The sequence below is a fragment of the Pomacea canaliculata genome, linkage group LG3, assembly GCF_003073045.1.
Source record: "Pomacea canaliculata isolate SZHN2017 linkage group LG3, ASM307304v1, whole genome shotgun sequence".
NCBI classification, from domain to species: domain Eukaryota; kingdom Metazoa; phylum Mollusca; class Gastropoda; order Architaenioglossa; family Ampullariidae; genus Pomacea; species Pomacea canaliculata.
In genome coordinates, this window is record NC_037592.1 from 7342301 (window position 1) to 7359668 (window position 17368).

General features: G+C 44.7%; 1 protein-coding gene across 1 annotated transcript; it reads right to left on the bottom strand.

Moving 5' to 3' along the window:
• Positions 1–904: 904 nt before the first annotated feature.
• LOC112558769 lies at positions 905–16852 on the bottom strand. Its single transcript, XM_025229424.1, has 29 exons — positions 16084–16852; positions 15711–15821; positions 15378–15446; positions 14846–14965; positions 13789–14488; positions 13260–13462; positions 12705–12843; positions 12218–12235; positions 11800–11989; positions 11481–11638; positions 11140–11351; positions 10422–10645; positions 9973–10131; positions 9486–9645; positions 9090–9305; positions 8525–8695; positions 8219–8404; positions 7626–7932; positions 7180–7418; positions 6706–6918; positions 6038–6469; positions 5674–5839; positions 4902–5284; positions 4448–4723; positions 3811–4022; positions 3286–3523; positions 2854–3039; positions 2411–2686; positions 905–2033 (listed from the first exon to the last, which is right to left on the bottom strand). The coding sequence occupies exons 1-29, from the start codon at positions 16255–16257 to the stop codon at positions 1797–1799; spliced, it is 6375 nt and encodes a 2124-aa protein (XP_025085209.1). The 5' UTR covers positions 16258–16852; the 3' UTR covers positions 905–1796.
• Positions 16853–17368: the final 516 nt, after the last annotated feature.

Here is a 17368-nt window from a genome sequence, read left to right on the forward strand (position 1 = left end):
TGTGAGAATAAGTATTTTGTTTGGGGGGGGGGGTTCTTCTGTTTTATTTCTGCTAATCTTTTCATTAATATAAACATTTTTCAAGGTGCACTTGTCCTAAACTTTAAGAGAGGTCTATATTCTTGTTTTCTTTATGTTTAGGGTATATGAGATAATATTGTGGTTGCATAAGTGAATGTGGGTCATCAATTTTGGGTGAATATTGTAAGTGATGTAAAAATCGAAAAGCTTTTTTTTATTACAGGAAATGTTCAATAAAACATCTTGGATGCTGTTGCTTCAAGGAAAATGTCCGAATCGAATAAATCCTGACTTCAAGATATCCTTTGTATAACAAATGATTGCTAGGGAAAGTGTTTTTTATGCACAGAAGGTACAGAGTCTCTACAAGGTACGGCAAACACCCTTGTGCCATTACAAACTATCAAGTGTCACAAAACTTGACACTATGTACCCAGGTTTGCAATACTAAGGTTTTCAGTGGTTTTGACAGACACTAGGGAGGATGGGGTCTGAAAAGATAAGCGTAGGTTGAAGGTTTCCCAACGACACATTTTTGGTTTATAACTCTGGTTATCATTTGTAAATGCATAAAATCATGACATTAATGAAGCAGTTTCTTCCAAGGAATCCGTATTAACACATACACTGATGTGACTGATGTGTTCTGCCTTCTGCAACTGGTTGATAAAATTCATGTATGCAGGAGGAGATTGGTTTAAGAACCCCCAACAATTTTAACCAAAAGTCTGAAAACCCTTAACAGTTTATGGATGGTAAATGCTGGTTCTCATTATCAAGTGTAGATTATACACTTTGCAACAATCAGTTTTTGGATTTGCACTCCAAAATGAATCTTAGACATCATTACTTTAAACTTTTCATGGAGCACTGATTCACTGGAGACAAATTTCAAATGTTTTATTAAATATGAGTATATCATAGAAATATTCCACACAAAGTAAATTGAGCAAACACTAAAATATCAGGTCAGATTATGTATCACAGATGGATAACTATTTTAAAACAAATTCTAGAAGAGTCCCACATTTTGCCAGCACATACCTTAAGGAAGAAATGTTCAAAGTTCACAAAATGTTTCATCACAGATTATTATATATATGATCACTTTTAATACTGCTGTTCAGCATTAGATATGGCATTTTGAATATTGGCAAGCTGAAGAGTGGTTCTCCATTGTCTTATTGCTCAACAGATATTTATTCAAAACAAACCCATACAACTAAAATAATTGCTTGTTATTTAGTGAGGGCAGCATCCTTCACAGGAATTAAACCATTTCATTACTAAATCATCTGAACTGTAAAATTTATGGTACACCTATTGTAGAATAATCTGCATTAAGATATGCACTGGCCAGAGTTGCTAGTTTCAAATACTGTTTTGGTACAATTGGTCAATGTCAAAAGGGGAAGAATAAATATTTTTTTCACTCTTTCTAGCCATCCTTTCTCTGCAGGACATATAGGCCATAAACAACTCGTGTAAACACAAGTAACAGGGCATGTTAGACAGTTTAAGGCAGGGGTGCCCAACCTACAGCCCTCAAAGTTGCCTCATCCGGCTTGCTCATTTTAACCAGACAACATAATTTCATTTTTAACGTCATGATTCTATATAACTATATTTATCTTTTCCCTTTTAACAATTCTTTCCACCCCATTTTACAACCTTATTACCGTGCAGGGATCCTGGTTCGCAGATCTTCAAAGCTGTAAGCGAAATGTTTGCAGACAGTACATCGAACCATGGACGTCAAGTCGGCCATACTCGAGTTATTCCCCCTCCTCGTCTGCCTCTTCGTCTGTCGTGTCGCCGGTTGTTTCTCCGAACAGTTCCATGCCACCCGTCTCGTCGAGGCGCGGGACTGATTTGCCGGACAGCCTGAGGACCACCAGCTCTTGGCGCTCGTACAATCCGAAGACAACAAGCTGTCCCGAGAACAGCGCCTGGCAGCACAGCACGCGGGTGTCCGGCGTGAACACGGCGAGTGCTGTGCCCTTGTCTAGGTCCTGCCAGTGCAACATGTGGTTAACTGCTATGCAAACTATCCTTATGTGTGTGTTTTGGGGTGTGTTGAGTAAAAGCACAAAAGCGAGATGGAAAGAGTGAGCTGGGCTCTGCCCTTCGACAGGGTGCGTCATTTGAGTTTACTACCATTACGACCACTGATTAATGAGCTACGAAACACCCTTCTAAACCTTTTAAATACATATGTGTGTGTGCACAACCATTTTTTTTTCTTAAGAGCATTTTCTCTATTTGTATCCCCAATTTTGCCCTCTAGCATATGCTGCTTTCGCTTCATTTGAACGGCTCCTAGCAACTTTACATCAGGAAACAAAGCAGTTTTTGCGGGAGCAGAAAATATCAAGAAAAGAAACCTTACCCAGACAGAAATGTCCCCGGCAAAGACCACGGCTCGTGAGGTGTCCTCTTGCAGGAAGATCTTGGAGCCCACGCCGAACTGAAGGCCGTCGTAACCACGTGCCCTGCGCAGAGAGTTTGGGCGCATAGGATCCCAGATGTGGAGCTGATTGGGCGCCTTGCCAATAACGATGCGCGATGCATCATTGGTGATACCCAGCGCCAACACATCAGTTTCTCTCTTCAGTCTTTTTTTCACTTCGCCGGTTTCGCAATCCCATAAAGTCACGTAGCTCACCTAGGATAAAATGGGAATTATTGGGTAAAATAAAAACAATAAACATTTATGATCATTAGTTTTATTGACCTAATGATGATGAGCGAGGCAGGAAGATGGACGACAAAACCAAATGAGTGGAATTATATTCAGGATGTCGGTACTGATTAGGCCAGCTCGCTCCTCACCTTGTCATTTTCATCGTAATTTGCATGCACCAGATGCGAGCCATCCCAGGTGAGTGCGGCCACGTGGAGCAGCAGCAAGGAGTTATCGTTTTCGAGGGTCTGAGTATGCTTCTGGCTTTCGATGTCAAACACGCAGAGATGGTGCGCGTAGAACGAGGCCACGAGCTTTTTTTGGTCGCCACTGATCTGCACAGCACCCAAACCTCTTGTGTGAGAACAGAAGACTTAGACCTGTGTTAAAGTTTTCTTTACCTGTCCCAAGCACTAGCCAGCTGTGCAGGGTGCAGTATATGTTACTATGTATGTAAGGCTGCAAACTTCCATCTCCTACCCTACACCAAATACAACCAGAAAGGCGAAAATTTCGTTTTCAACTAAAATGTGTTCTCGGATACTGTGCATTAAAATCGAAGAGCTCGCTTTGACACTCACAATAAACTGTTCGATGCCGTTTTCTTTTTCTTTCACGAGCTCCTCCACTCTCTGTCGTTCCACCTCCGCCTCGCCCTCGTGGCGACGCTTCTTTGCCGACTGAGTCTCGGCACGCCTGTCCCACGGGGTCATGATGTGACTTCCGGCGGCGCCATGTTTAGACGAGCGAGAGGGTTTAGTTGCAGCGGTGCGTGAAGAGTCCAACAGTCCAGCTCCCATTGCAGACACTTCCATTTTCCTGCAATTCGTGAGTTTGAGGAGCATAACATTTTGTGTACACGTTCACTTCCTCTGTCGTTTCTACTTTTAAAATGGGAGAATTTAGAAATATTACTTGTGTATGGTATATTATGATAGTTGTGATTGCGTGTGTGTATGTGTGTGTTAATTACCTTGACACGTGAAAGGAGATATAATTCACATAATGTAAATGCCGAAGTTCATAAAGCGAAAAGAGGAGAGTACTCTAAGGGAGACAATTATCACTGCATCTATGAAATCGAACATTCAGGGCTGGGTAAATACCTCCTCTCCATCTCTTTGAAGTTAGTTTTTATGCGTTGGACGACTTGACCGGTCGTCAGGCTCCAGATTATAAAGTGCGAGCGGTTTTCTGACGGCCCCAGCAGACGTTCACCGTCCAGCAGGACGTACTCGTGAGAAAGGGAGGGTACAATGTAGCAGTCCTTCAGCCGGCGCTCGTATCGCTTGGCCTTCAAGTCATACACTAGCACCGTCTGTTCAGAATTAGTGAATTAGTAGTAGAAGGTATTTATATCTCACATGTCACTGCTACATTCATTTCCTTGGCCTAGAACTGCAGTTTTAATGTAACACTACATAGAAGATTACGGTGTACACAAACTGCAAGAAAAAGCTGAAATCGTCCCATCGAGGAGAATTAAGGAGTCTGGAACTTAGACATTTATGATGCACGTTCTAACAGCAATACTAATTTATTTGTCAGCTCCTACAGGAATTTTGATAACTCATTTTTATACGACAAAATACCTTGATCACAACCATGCAACATCTGGTCTTCGAGTGCCCTGTTCAATACAAGTTGTACCTAGATGCTTCTTCCCGGAGTCCCTATGCTGTCCCAGGCAAACGACTCATCGCTTAATAACTATGGCCTCAGGGAAGAGGAGCATCTTTTCACCTGAAATACCGGCCGGGGGTCCTCCGTGGCGCTGGAGAAGCCGCGCTCGGTCAGGATGACTAGACGAGTGTTGCGCACCACAACGGCGTCAGACGCTTCCGTCAGCCCTCGCTCCACCCGCACTGCCGCCTGCAGACACTTGCCCTTCGCCACGTTCCAGATGCTGATTGGTCCGTGGTTGACGGCCTTGGCAACCACGTAGCGAGGGTTGTCGAGCATCGGCATCACATCTGCCACACCCAGTTGTTTTTTCAGCCGAGGGGCAGGTTGGTTGACCTGAAAAAAACAACCCCAGCCTTATTGACAAACAGTTCTTGTGGCGATGAGCATCAACATGTAATTTATCTTTACACGTTATAAAACTTTTTAAATTTGTCAGTAATGCTTTTATACTGACTTTATTTTCACAAGGCTCTTTTTTTTATAGGATCATGAAAATAAAATCGACATTCACCTTTCCGGCTAGGTTCCAGATCCTGAGTGAGTTCTCTCCCTTGGCTGCCGTCAGACAGAACCTGAAATCGAGGCAGGCCACGGCGCTGGCCACCAGGGGGTGTCTGGCCAGATGCTTGTGGTCCTCCGTCTCGAGGTTCCATAGGGCGATGTCGGACATTTGCTGGCTCTCCCAAGCGCAGACGGCCAGCGCATGGCTGCCGACCAAGTTTATTTGCAAGTCTGTGACCCGGTCGTGTACACATCCGCGCACAGACCGCAGGTAGGCGCCCTTGCGCTGGTCGAAGAGCTCAAGCACGTGGACCTCGTGCAGCTGCATGTACTGCTGACGACAGCAGATCACGTGGTACTCCCGCGATACAGCCACGGCCGTGATGGAGGATCCTGAGAAATAAAGACAGGAAATAAATTTATATGGGTTGTTATTTATTCCTCATTGTATCAGACGGTCGACGTATAAAAACTTTGACACAAAAATTTAAGGATTTTTATTGACTATTAAAATTAATTTAATTCTTTTATCTCTTTTTGTTCGGTCCTACTCTTGGTTCCTGGGCAGAAATTAATAAGAGCAGTGAAGAGATGGAGTGGGAGGTACGGGGAACAGGTCGACAAAAACTTGCTGGCAAGGTCGTATTCATTGTTTAAAGGATGGTGAGAAGCGATGTGAGTGTGCTTTGGACGGGTGGGTGGGAATCATACTGGCCACAGCATGCACGGTTCTGACTTAACTAAGAAAGATTAAACATTAAAACAGCTGTAAGAAAACCAACCTTTTTCGAAACATGTCAGCGTGCGAACAACTCGACCACTGCGTGCATGTTGAACAGTTGCCGTGTTGGCACTACGGAAGGCGTGCAGCACCAGGTCGTTGTAGACTGCATCAGCGATGAGAATGGAGCGGTCTTTGTGCACCCCTCTCTCGTTGGGCGAATCCACCTTGCAGAGACAAGGCCATGGACCGATAAAATTGGAAATTTATGGAAATATAACATTACTTGTTATGATGTTAGTAGTAACAGCTGTCGTCGTCACCTCCTTTTACGACTCATCTTTTCCTCTTTATCAGTCGTGTGTCATTACTATAAACTTATCTAATGTAGGAGAAGATACTTTGAAACCTCACACATCTCTCACCTCACACAGCTTCTTGAAGCCCTCCATCTCCCACGACCGAAAGGTGTTGGTGCCTTCATAGATGGCGGCCAGTGTTTGACCCTCATTAGCCATGCACACGACCGCTGGGTCAGGCCGATCGTCCACGACCAGCACGCAGGCGCCCGTGCGCACGCTCCACAGCCGGATGACGGCGCCCTCTACCGTGACGACGAGGGAGTTGCTCTTGGCCGTGCGCAGCGCCGTCACGTTGGCCCCCACACCGTCTAGCGTCCTCACAACGCGGCCCGTGCGCAGGTCCCACAGTTTGATGGTGTTGTCCAACGATGACGTCACCGCGCGCATGCCGTCCGACGTCAGGGTTACAGCCGTGATCTGGTCGGTGTGACCCGACAGAAGGTCAAACAGGATGCCCCCAGGTGGCGTCAGACATTCCACAGATGGAATCAGCGCCTGTGTGATGTATGTTACATAAAGAAAGCGTTGAGGGAGTTTTATGGGATGGAATGAAAGCAATCAGTTTTAAAGGCAAAATGAAACTTTTAAAATTAGCATTTAAAGATCGGAAATGTAGATGAAGTGTAACAATAAGAAGAATAAATTACCAACTGACATTTGTTTTACATAAAGCACTCTCCTCCCCCCAGTTAACCTGACAAACAGGACTATCTCCTTAATTCTCTAATTACCGGAAGTGACGATGATTTTGCGGCCTCCACCAGTTTCAAAATGTTGGGCAGCTTTCGAGGATCGCCAGCAGTTTTTGGTGTATCGCGGGCAATCACTCCATCAAGTCTTCCGACAAGTTGAGCCGCTAGCTGCCGCGGGTCCTTCTGCAGCGCTGTGCCGGACAGATGCAGCGTGTCGGACAGTATCTTCAGCTCTTGGTCCTCAGGACAGGCCTGCATCATCATCATCATCATTAATCATCAATCGTTAATCGTCGTGGTGATGGTGGTGCTGATCGTCCTCGTCGTCGTCGTCGTCGTCGTCGTCGTCGTCGTCGTCATAGAGGGGTACAGTCCTACACAATTCTGTTGGACACAGTACACACCATCTCACACAGCCCACGAGAAACTTACCTAGCTCACCCGTACCTACTCATTCGTTCTACGAGCACGCAGCTCGCCAAATGTGGAGGAGCACCTGGATAACAGCTTTACCTGAATGGCGACACTGTACTCCTCCAGCAGCCCCCGCAAGGTTGTTCCACACAACTTGGCCAGAATCCACTCAAAGCTGAGCAAAGCAACAGACTTGAGCTCCGTCAGGAGCTGCGCGTGCAGCAGGTGGAAGGGCATCTCGTTGATCTTGCGGAGGTTGTACACTCGGTCAGAGCCATCCCCCAGGGAGTCTTCTGGCTCCATGTACAGCTCCTGTGCTGCCACCAGCCGGTCGGCACCTGCAAGAGGAAGTGTGCTTTTGTGAACTGTATAATTAGCCTTTAATTAAAGGTACGGCGGGAAGAAGATTTGAGTGACTAAGTTACCTCCCTTCTCGAAATACGCGATACAAACAACCCCATGAACAGCGAGAGACTGGAAGAGAAAGTAGAAAGAAAGGATAGCTGCTTACTCTGTTCACCAGTGAACACAACTCTCTCGCCTACCTTTCTCGTTGCCCGTGAAGGGTTTGGGTTTTCCGGCCCACGTGCCCATGAAGTACTCGGCCAGCGCCTTGTGGTAGGAGGGCGCCTTGTCCCGCTGGTCCAGGTAGCGCTCTTTGGCCGCCTCCTGAAACTGCGCATGCGCCCAACGCAGGGTCGTGACGTTGTCAGCGGCGAACTCCAGCAGCAGGTCGGCGGCGTCCTCCAGCAACCGCACCAGCAGCAACGGCGGCAGGCGACGTCTCGGAGGCCGGTAGGTGGCGCTGACGTCATCCATGACGACGTCATCCAGAGACAAGAGGTCTTCCAGCTGAACGAAGACAAAGACATGTCATCAATGCACTTGGCTTGAAATTAGAGAAAATTTTTCTTTATTAGTTAATTATTAATTGTTCGATTTCGTAAAAACTATACTACAGGTAGGTTTTAGTGGTAATATACCAGGTGGAGGTGTTAATTATTTTACAGGTGGATTTGTCAGAATATTACTTTGTATTGGTTGCTTTTCCCACCAAGTCGACAACTAAATCCCTACCAATATTTCTAGCGACTAAAGCAAGTCGTGGAGAATGAAATAAAGGGAAGGCGACAGTTACCTCCCTGCTCGTGATGCCATGGCGGGCAGCAGTGACGTAACCCAGGGCGCGGCGCACGAGCGGCTCCCCGTGGTCTCGTTCAAGCCTCCCGAACCTCAGCACAGCCAACTTTTTGATCCCGTCGGCCAGTTTGCACGTGGCAAGTGGGGTGTAGGATCTCCACAGGAGTGTCTCGTTGTAGGCAATCTGAAACAAGTCATTGACGGGGATAAACGCTTTGTGGATTCATTCAGATGTTGTCAACGGTCTGACAAAGGATGAACGACATTTGAATGTACGGCATAATATTAACAATACGTGTTCTACCTTCAAGAAGAGTGGGACTGGGCATTTGGCGAACGCCGCCATCAGGATGTCAAACTGTTCTGAGGTCAAACATCGGCCGCCGGAGTTGAGCCAGTGAGTGACGATAGCCGCTGCGTCGTTGTCAGGCAACTCAGACACCTCCAGCAGGCAGTCTTCCTTCCCGACCAACATCTGCAACCATGTTCAAAAGTAGATAAAGCTGGACAGGACCGAAAGCAGGATCACCAGAATAAAATGACTACGAGAGTGTGACGGGTCCCGTTTGAACAAAGTGAAGATTGTGGGGTGCGGTTCTCTCTAGAACATTTTTGGGGCGTGGGGAAGAGGGTGCTACCACGACAGACTGCGTCTTTCGGTATACCTCAAACTTATTCAGTTCTTTGTTTCAGTGGTTACTGCTAGGTCATAGGCATGACTGTGAAAACAGACAAAAACAAGAACTTGGTGCTAGGAGAATGTTAAGATGAAAAGGGTAAAGAAAAGGAAAAGATGATGGCAGAATGAACAAAGATCAGCATGAGGATTAGAAAGTTAGTAGCAATGCTCCCCCACCCCACGCACGCACTTTTCGGAGTGCCGGCAGGCAATCAAGTTTCTCATCCGGGGATGTGGAGATCACCAGATGCACGTGCTCCGGAAGCTCTCGGGGTATCCACGCCATCTTGCGCCCGTCGTGGTCATCTGTAAGGGAGTCAACTCCGTCCAGCAGGAGAACCAGAGGCTCGTCTTCCGTGGCCTGCTTCATCCTGTGTCCGAAGTCGTTGACTAGTCCCTTGTAGTCCTGAGAAAGAGGTTTGATTCAAGTTTAGCCCTGTCAATGTCCGAGAATGGTCGCGCATGTGGACACACACACAACATACACACAACATACACAAACAACATACACAACACAAACAAACAATACACACACACACAAACACACACGCGCCCATAAGGAAGAGAGAAAGAACGAAAAGACTACACGCGAGATCGCCGCTTGCTTACTGTGGGCACTTCTGATTGGTTGTTTTGCGAACATGTGACACATCTGAAGGCAGAGGCTGCGCAAAAGAGTGCGAACACTGCGAGATTCCTGCGTCACTCCGATGAATCGAACGACCACCCGGATGTCTCGGTCACTTCTGCTGATCAGATAAGAGTCCGTTCACAACTTACAGCATTCTTTATTATCGTAAAGATATTTGTCATTTTTCTTCATTTTTTTGCATTTGAACGGAGGCTCAAGTGTGGGTGTGTGCGCACATTTTTATTATTATTCACTAGTTATAGAAGATAGCAAATCTATAATAACTAACATGCAGACACAACACATTATTATTTACATACCTCTTACTCTTTATCTTTATCTCTCGATATATATCAACTGCTTAAAATATTTTACTAATGATACTACAAGAAGTTATAGCAAAAGGCGAATTTTCTAACTACTGAAAATGTTTATAACGTACCCTCTACACCACTTGTTGATCTCTTTGGCTGCTTTGGCGATGATGGCGGATTTTCCACTTCCGGTTTTCCCGTACAGCACCAAGGGCAAACGAGTGTTGGAACGAATGTAAGATTTGATGATTGTGAGAATGTCTTTCCTACCGTGGAACTTTTTCACCCTGTAAGTCAAGAAAATTAGGAACACATTTCAGTAATTGGAATTAAAACAGGAAGTACATATTTATACTCTGTGCTTTCTTCTGATGACATGCAAATCTTTTGTATTTACAAATTTGACGAAGTTAGACTGTGTAGCACCTGACTAAGGCTCTAGTGAGGTGAATATTAAGTGGTTCATCGTCACGGCATATTGAGTCAGAGGTCAGACCAGGCCTCAAGCTCATCCACATTTTTCTTCAAAATCAAGCTCAACCTCCTCCGTGGAACAGTTACTCCCTTGGACACTCACCTCTCGTGACAAAACCGCACGTGGTGGGCGACTTCACGGTAGAGCTGCGATGTCCAAGATTTGTCGTCGCTGGTTTCCAAAGATTCCGACAGTCGCCGCTTCACAGTCTCCAGAATCTGCTTGCACAGGCGTTCCAAGTAGACCACGTGATCACGCAGTCCGTTGGTCCGCATGCCCTGAGGATCCCACTCCACTGGAAATTCGCTAACCTGGGAGTGGGGGAGCTGTCAGACGCCATAGATGTTAACAGTTGTGATCCAGACATTGGCAGTTTTTGTGGAAATATTGACAAATATTGACAGCAGCAGTTACAGTCCATCTAGTTTCAGAACACTAATACTCTTAACAGATTTACACACTGAGAAAATATAAAGCTATCTTTTACTTTGTATCTCATCTAGAAAAAAGAAAAATAAAACAGTAAAGAAATCCTTCAAAATAACCAATTCTTTGTCATCGAAACTGTTATGATGGATAGCTCCGAATGGAAAAAAGAAAGGAGAAAAAAAAAGGTAAGGAATAAAGTAGGAACGATAAATTGGTGCAATTTTTTTGCATCTCTTTGGTCTTTTATTCATTATTGTTGACCTGCTGGTGTCTGTTGTATACGATTTTCGTAGCAGGAACATTTTGTGAAATATTTACTTCTAGCAAATTTTAATAATAATAATAATTGTTAGCCGCAGGGTCCATACATTTATTGAAGGACGGTACTCACCCGCTGAGCCACTAGCTCCTCCCGCAGGAGCTGCAAGCGTTTGGCAGCAGCAGGGTTCATGGTTCGAGTCTTGCCCACAATCACATCAAAGTAGTCCTCCGCCGCAGGGTCTCCGGCGCGCCCGGTGACCTCCCGAAAGGTCCTGAGCGCGCAGATGGCATGAGACTTGTCCTGCTCCGACTCCAGCGCCTGCTCCAGCTCCATCTCTAGAACTACAGCGGAGGGGAAAAAAAAGACACACACAAAAGATTTATTTCTAAGAAGGTTCCAGTATCAGTGCTCGGGAAAAAAGTGAATGCTAGGAACTGTAAATTTGAAATGTTTGAAGAGAAAAGACTCACGGGACGAGAAGTATTTCTTCCGCTCCGCTGGCGACCTCGTCACTTCCGAGGCGAACGTGTGCAAGACTTTGAGTATTCGGGAAGCTGTAGCCTGCCAGGCCACCTTGGCCAGGTGTCGCTTGTTTGCATCATTTCTGAGAATGTCTTTAAATTCCGTGCTGTCGAAAGAAATTGAAAGAAATAGATCAGTTTTTGTATACATACACCTGCACTTACATGTCAATATGGTTGCTGCCATTTGTCTGCGCGTGCGTGTGTAGAATGTGACAACAAAACTTTTTGTTTATCAGAAGGCAGACAGAGACAAGAAGACTCGTGCCTGATGTTTTGTAGCCGGAAGACGGGTGGGTTACAGTTCTCGTCCAGGTTATACCACGTTTCCAAATAGTTTACATCCGGGATATCTTCTTCGCTCTCCTTTAGAGACCGGATGGCGGCCTGCTCTCGCCTGGTGGCGCTGTTTCGCCGGCGGTAGGACCTTTCTGGAGCGACATCTCCGGTGTGACGTCAGTCTATGGTTGTAAACAAACATTATCTCCTAAAAATATAATGACAATTCAACGTCATCATAAACAAACATATCTGAACAATTTCAAAAACAAACAAAAAGCCCACCCCAAAAAATAAACAAAAAACAAAACAAAAAAGAAACGAAAGAGGCAAATACATAAAGCTACCTTCTAATCGAAGCAGTGAGACTGACTTACGACTAAAGAATCAAATAAACGGAAACTTACCGATGCCTTTGTCCTCGTCTGCAAAAAGTAAAAAAATTAAATTAACTGAATAATTACATCGATTCTGGCCGTTTCTAACAGTGGTTTCAGTAACGACAATGAAATCATTTGACCATTTAAACAAGATGCCAATCAAAATTAATCAATCACTTTAGAAGACTACTAAGATTAAGAAAAAAATGTATCAAATTCTAATGATGAACCAGCTCAACCAACCAAATAAAAAGAGTATTTACAATAAGGAAAATAAATTTGTTTACATTGCTTAGTGGTTGTGATGGCGCTTCTTATTATAATTAACTATTTTTTTTATCTAATTGTGAGCAGGCAGCACTACCTCGTCCTCCGCTGATGGGCGGGTATCTCCTGGTTCACGAACGTCTGCAGAGGTGACGTCTGCTGTCGCCGCGGTGATGGACTCTGGTGCAGCCGTTGTCGCAGCAGCCTCCAGCTGACGTAGCCTCTCGCGCTCGGCACGTGTTGCCTCAATGTCGGCGATGCTTCTGGCGGATGAAGCGCATTTGTTTCTCGCTGTACATCCTCCCTGCCAAAATGAAGTTCTCAAACTCTTCCGCTGGAATCTCCGGTGGCAGAATGTAGTCGCCATACTTTTGTCCCAGCAAAATCTGAAACAGTTTGAATCTTGCGTCTGGGTAAAATATTTACTAAAGTAACAATCGGACTAAATCAGAATATTAAATACACTTAGCCACCTGTCAAATCCCATTTGGTGAAACTGTTGATATAAAGGAGTATCTAAAACTATTCTTCGAACATATAAACCCTTCTCTTATTGTCCACTTGATTTGTTCGAATCATTTTACTTTGTTGGGGTTAAACGGGTACCTGCCCAGGCCCATGAAAAATTCTAGTTGTTCCTATACCCTTACACATTAATTCTTGTCTATGTTCTCAAGAATAAGATGGAAGAGTCTGGAGGGGATTGAGACACAGGTATTGAACTCATTTACTAATAGAATAATTCAGTGCTCGGGGACTTAAGGTAACCTCTATTTATAAAGAGTACCCGTTTATTTCTCACCAAGAGGTTTACTCCCACATTGCACTCCTGGCACCGGGCCAGAGTCTTGCAAATGATTTCTGGCACCCGGTGATCGTCGGACACGTGGTCTCTCAGTCCCCAGTGGAGGTCGCACACTTCCAGTTCCCGCCCCTTAAGCTGACAAAACTCACGTAGTCTGGGGTACACCTCCTCCATCAGCACAGTCCTCTCAACCACAGTGTCTACAACACGACACAAAACATGGTCAAGGAAAAGTTCCATAGCATTGTGGTCGTTAGTGGGGTGTTTACCACATATTTTTGTGGGTTAGATTTTTGGGAGGGCGATGCTCGTCCCGCCTCCCTCTCTGCCTTTCCTTACCTCCCCTCCACCTTTTCCAAACGAATGTAGAGAAAACATTTACATAGCTTTACTTACAGAAAGCCTGAATAAGGAAATAAGAACCATGATCGCGAACAAACACACTGAGAAAAAGAGACTGGAGGATAGATAAAGAGAAGGAGAGAAGAGAAAGAGAACAAAAAGACAGAAGTGGAGTGTCGCGCACCTGTAAAGCCAGACAAGACATATAGCCTGATGACCCTGTTGTCAGGTGGGCACCTGCGATGAACATGACCTCCCAGCACCTGCGTGACATAGTCTCTAAGACTCAGCCGCGTCATCTCGCGGGTCTCCGGTCGGTGCACAACGGGTGTAGGTACAGGGGAGATGTTGATGGACCTAAATGTCACCTCCATCTCCTCTACCTCCTCCTCCTCTTCCACAGGCTGCACCTGCGCAGGTGGTCCTTGCTCTTCCTTAAGGTCCTGTTCTAGGTCGCCATCGACACCCAATGTATTCTGTCCACTGTTCCCTGCCATCGGCGTTTCTTCGCCTTTGGCTGAATCGTGCTGAATGTCTTCCCCAGAATCTGTCGGTTCAAATACAGACACTTTTCGCTTTCCCTTCACAGAAGAGCGCCTGGGATGGACTTCTTGGCCAGCAGCGCTTGTTTTACCAATCCGAGGCAAAGGAATTCCTTTTCCAAACGACTTTTCTTGCTGGCTGCCATGCAGTCCGTTCTGTGACGAGGCTGGCTCTTTGGAGAGTCCGTTGACCAATGAATCACCGGTGACAGAAGGGCGAGATCTGGAGTAGCTCGGCTTCCGGGACTTCGACATGGACTTCCTAGGCTTGCGGTCGTCGGCCACCTTTTCTCCGATCTCGGAGTATTTGAAGAAAATGCTCGGCTTTCTTTCGTGTCGCGACTGTCAATCAAAAAGAACGAACAAAATGGTTACTAGAGAACCAAACATTGCTGTTGTTGTAAACATTATAATGGTGTGTATAAAATAATGTGTAATGTTTTGAAATTCTATGGCCTATTTCTTTAAATGGTGATCCTTTACTGTTTACCGTTACCCTCCCATCCCTAAGACCTACAAATGGAATTAAATTTTAAAAAAATTTGACACCTCCTGTTGCCTTCAGCCAATTGCAGGAATGAAGTCCATCGTCAAAGTAAAAAAGTATGATAAAAATAAATTAAAAAAAAATAATTAACCCCTCGTCTTGTGGTGCACAGTTCTTAACTTGACATATAAAGAGTTTGCACAGAGACATACCAGTTGTCTGCTCGGGGCTTCTGGCTGTTGGCTGCTCTCATCATCCAATTCCTCCCCTTCGACAAAGTTAGGATCGTAAAGAAGATGTAACCGCTTCTCTATTCGTTTGGCGAGGTCCCGCTGTTTAAAAAAAAAAGCGAAGTGAAGACGTGGCTGTATGAAAAATTATTGGTGGACAAGGGATATGAATATCCTTGAAAATCTGCTTTGAACAACAACCACGGAACTAAAACTAACACGACTATTGTCTCCTACTATTTCAATCACATGCTCATAAGCACACAACACTTAAACTAGACTGTAACCATGGACACGGTCGTGAATTGACAGTATTTTTATAGGCATATTATTTTATAGAAATAAATTATTCATTCAGAGCAAGAATATGTAAATTATGCTTTTCAGACAATGATTATAGTAATGGTATTTTGTAGGCAAAGATAAACAGGATTATAGTATGTCATTACAATGACAATATACAAAAAGAAATTGTGGCAGTCGTTTGATAAGACAACTTGCTCTGGGTACTCACCCGCAAGTGGCTGATGATTTTCCGGTCTAACTCCATGCTCACCCGCCTGAGCTTTTTTCCGCCTTCATTCTGGGGAAACGAGAAATAATTTGAAAGAGGTTGGTGTAAAATTTAAGTTTCACATGATGTCTAACGTTTGGTATGACTATACATTATCGTCGTCGTCGTCGTCGTCAGTAGGAGTGGGTAGCATCTTCAATGGTTTCTAGTGTGATGTTACTTCTATGAGGAGATAAAGTTGCATACTTTACAGGAATTCATTAGACATTATTCGTGGCAATAAAATATTTTCTCAAGCCATGGAGGTAGGACATTGTGGCAAAGATACTTTACCTCCTCCGTGAAGGAGTTGCCCGTGTAACCCTTGCGCGGCGACCGACTGAAGCTGGGCTCGGACTCGAGGGGAGGCAGCACTGTGCTTCTCCTTCGACCATCTTCTGCAAGCTAACACAAAGAACAGCATCGACTGTTAAATGATTTACTTGGCTAATAGAGTAGAAAGTTCTCTCTAAGTGTCTTGATCATTGTCTAAAGTTTTGGTGTACCAGCGTGTGCATCTTGTTTCTTGGTTTTGTTTGTTTGTTTGTGGTGAGTGATTTTTGTATACTTTATGAAAACTATCAGTTGACCGCTTTCCCATCAAAGTTTTATTTTTGATCATCACATCACACTGATGCACGTGATGCCTTTGAGGGATGTGTGTTACCTTCATCAGTTTGTGAATTCTTCTCATCCCACTGTCAGGAGTGACCTGTGACCCAGTGACCTGCCGCCGACCTTTGCCAGGTCGAGGTCTTATATTTCTCCGGTCCGTTCCGACCAGAAGGTGAGACAAGGGCTTGAGATCGCGAGGCATCCTGGAATGCACGACCTCTGGCATGCTTGATGTGTGCGAGGTCACCGTGACCCAACAACCGGTGGTGGTGTCAGGTAAGAGGTCAGACTGACGTCACTGACACAACACCTTGCAGCTTGCGCCAGGTCATGGACGAGGGTCAAGGTAAAGTTGATGTAATTCCTTGCATTCCAGTCCACTCATATCATTCTGTGTCACACGAATGTCACTGTTTGTAGGTAAACTGCGAGGTCATATATCCAAAGTTCACGGTGCAGACATACATTGCTAGGAAGATTGTCATGGTGATGACCGTTTGATGGCGCGCAACAGCAACAGCCGGAGCCCAAGAGTGTGTTCACACTTAGCTCTTCACAACTGTCAGATTCTTGCTCATTCAACGAACAGGTGTGATTGTTCGCCTAAATATGTTCACGAAAATTCGAAGACGATTTAGAGGTCTACAAGGATGCATTTTTGTTCCAAATAAGTAGGTAAAGCTCGTTGCAAAATACTAATTCTCCAGATATGGGTGAATAACACCATTCCGTTCTCGAGATACACAAATACAAACATCACCATGCACTGAAAGATTTCAAAAGCACTGACATCAGGATTGTACATGTATATATGTTTACAGCCATTGTGAGAACTATGTTAATTAGGGGTTTCTGTATAAAGGTAGCATCACGTGACCTTCGTGCATGGTAATTGCGTCTCACTAGACCTTTAATGAGTGAAACACGAGGCTGCACAAAGAGCAATGTATACAAGGTAACAGAAACCAAAAGGAAATTTAAAAAAAAGCTACAACAATTTTAAAAACTACACTTTAAAAAAAGTACTGAAGAGCCCAGATATGACAAAACCGTGACAACGATTGCATTCGACACCATGGTGATATTAGACGGGTATGCATCAATGCAAAATAAACACCCAAACAAAACCTATAAAAAAAAATTACCCTGCATGAATAAGGTCGTACAGGGACTCACACATCTAGTAACACAAAGTCAAGAAAAATATACATCAGTACGATTGATGTTATATATATATTTATTTATAGTTATGTAGATGTGTATACGTTATACACAAAAGGACAGTTGACTGCACCTTTGATAAAACCTTCGGTAAGTTTTCAAGTCACCACCGTTAT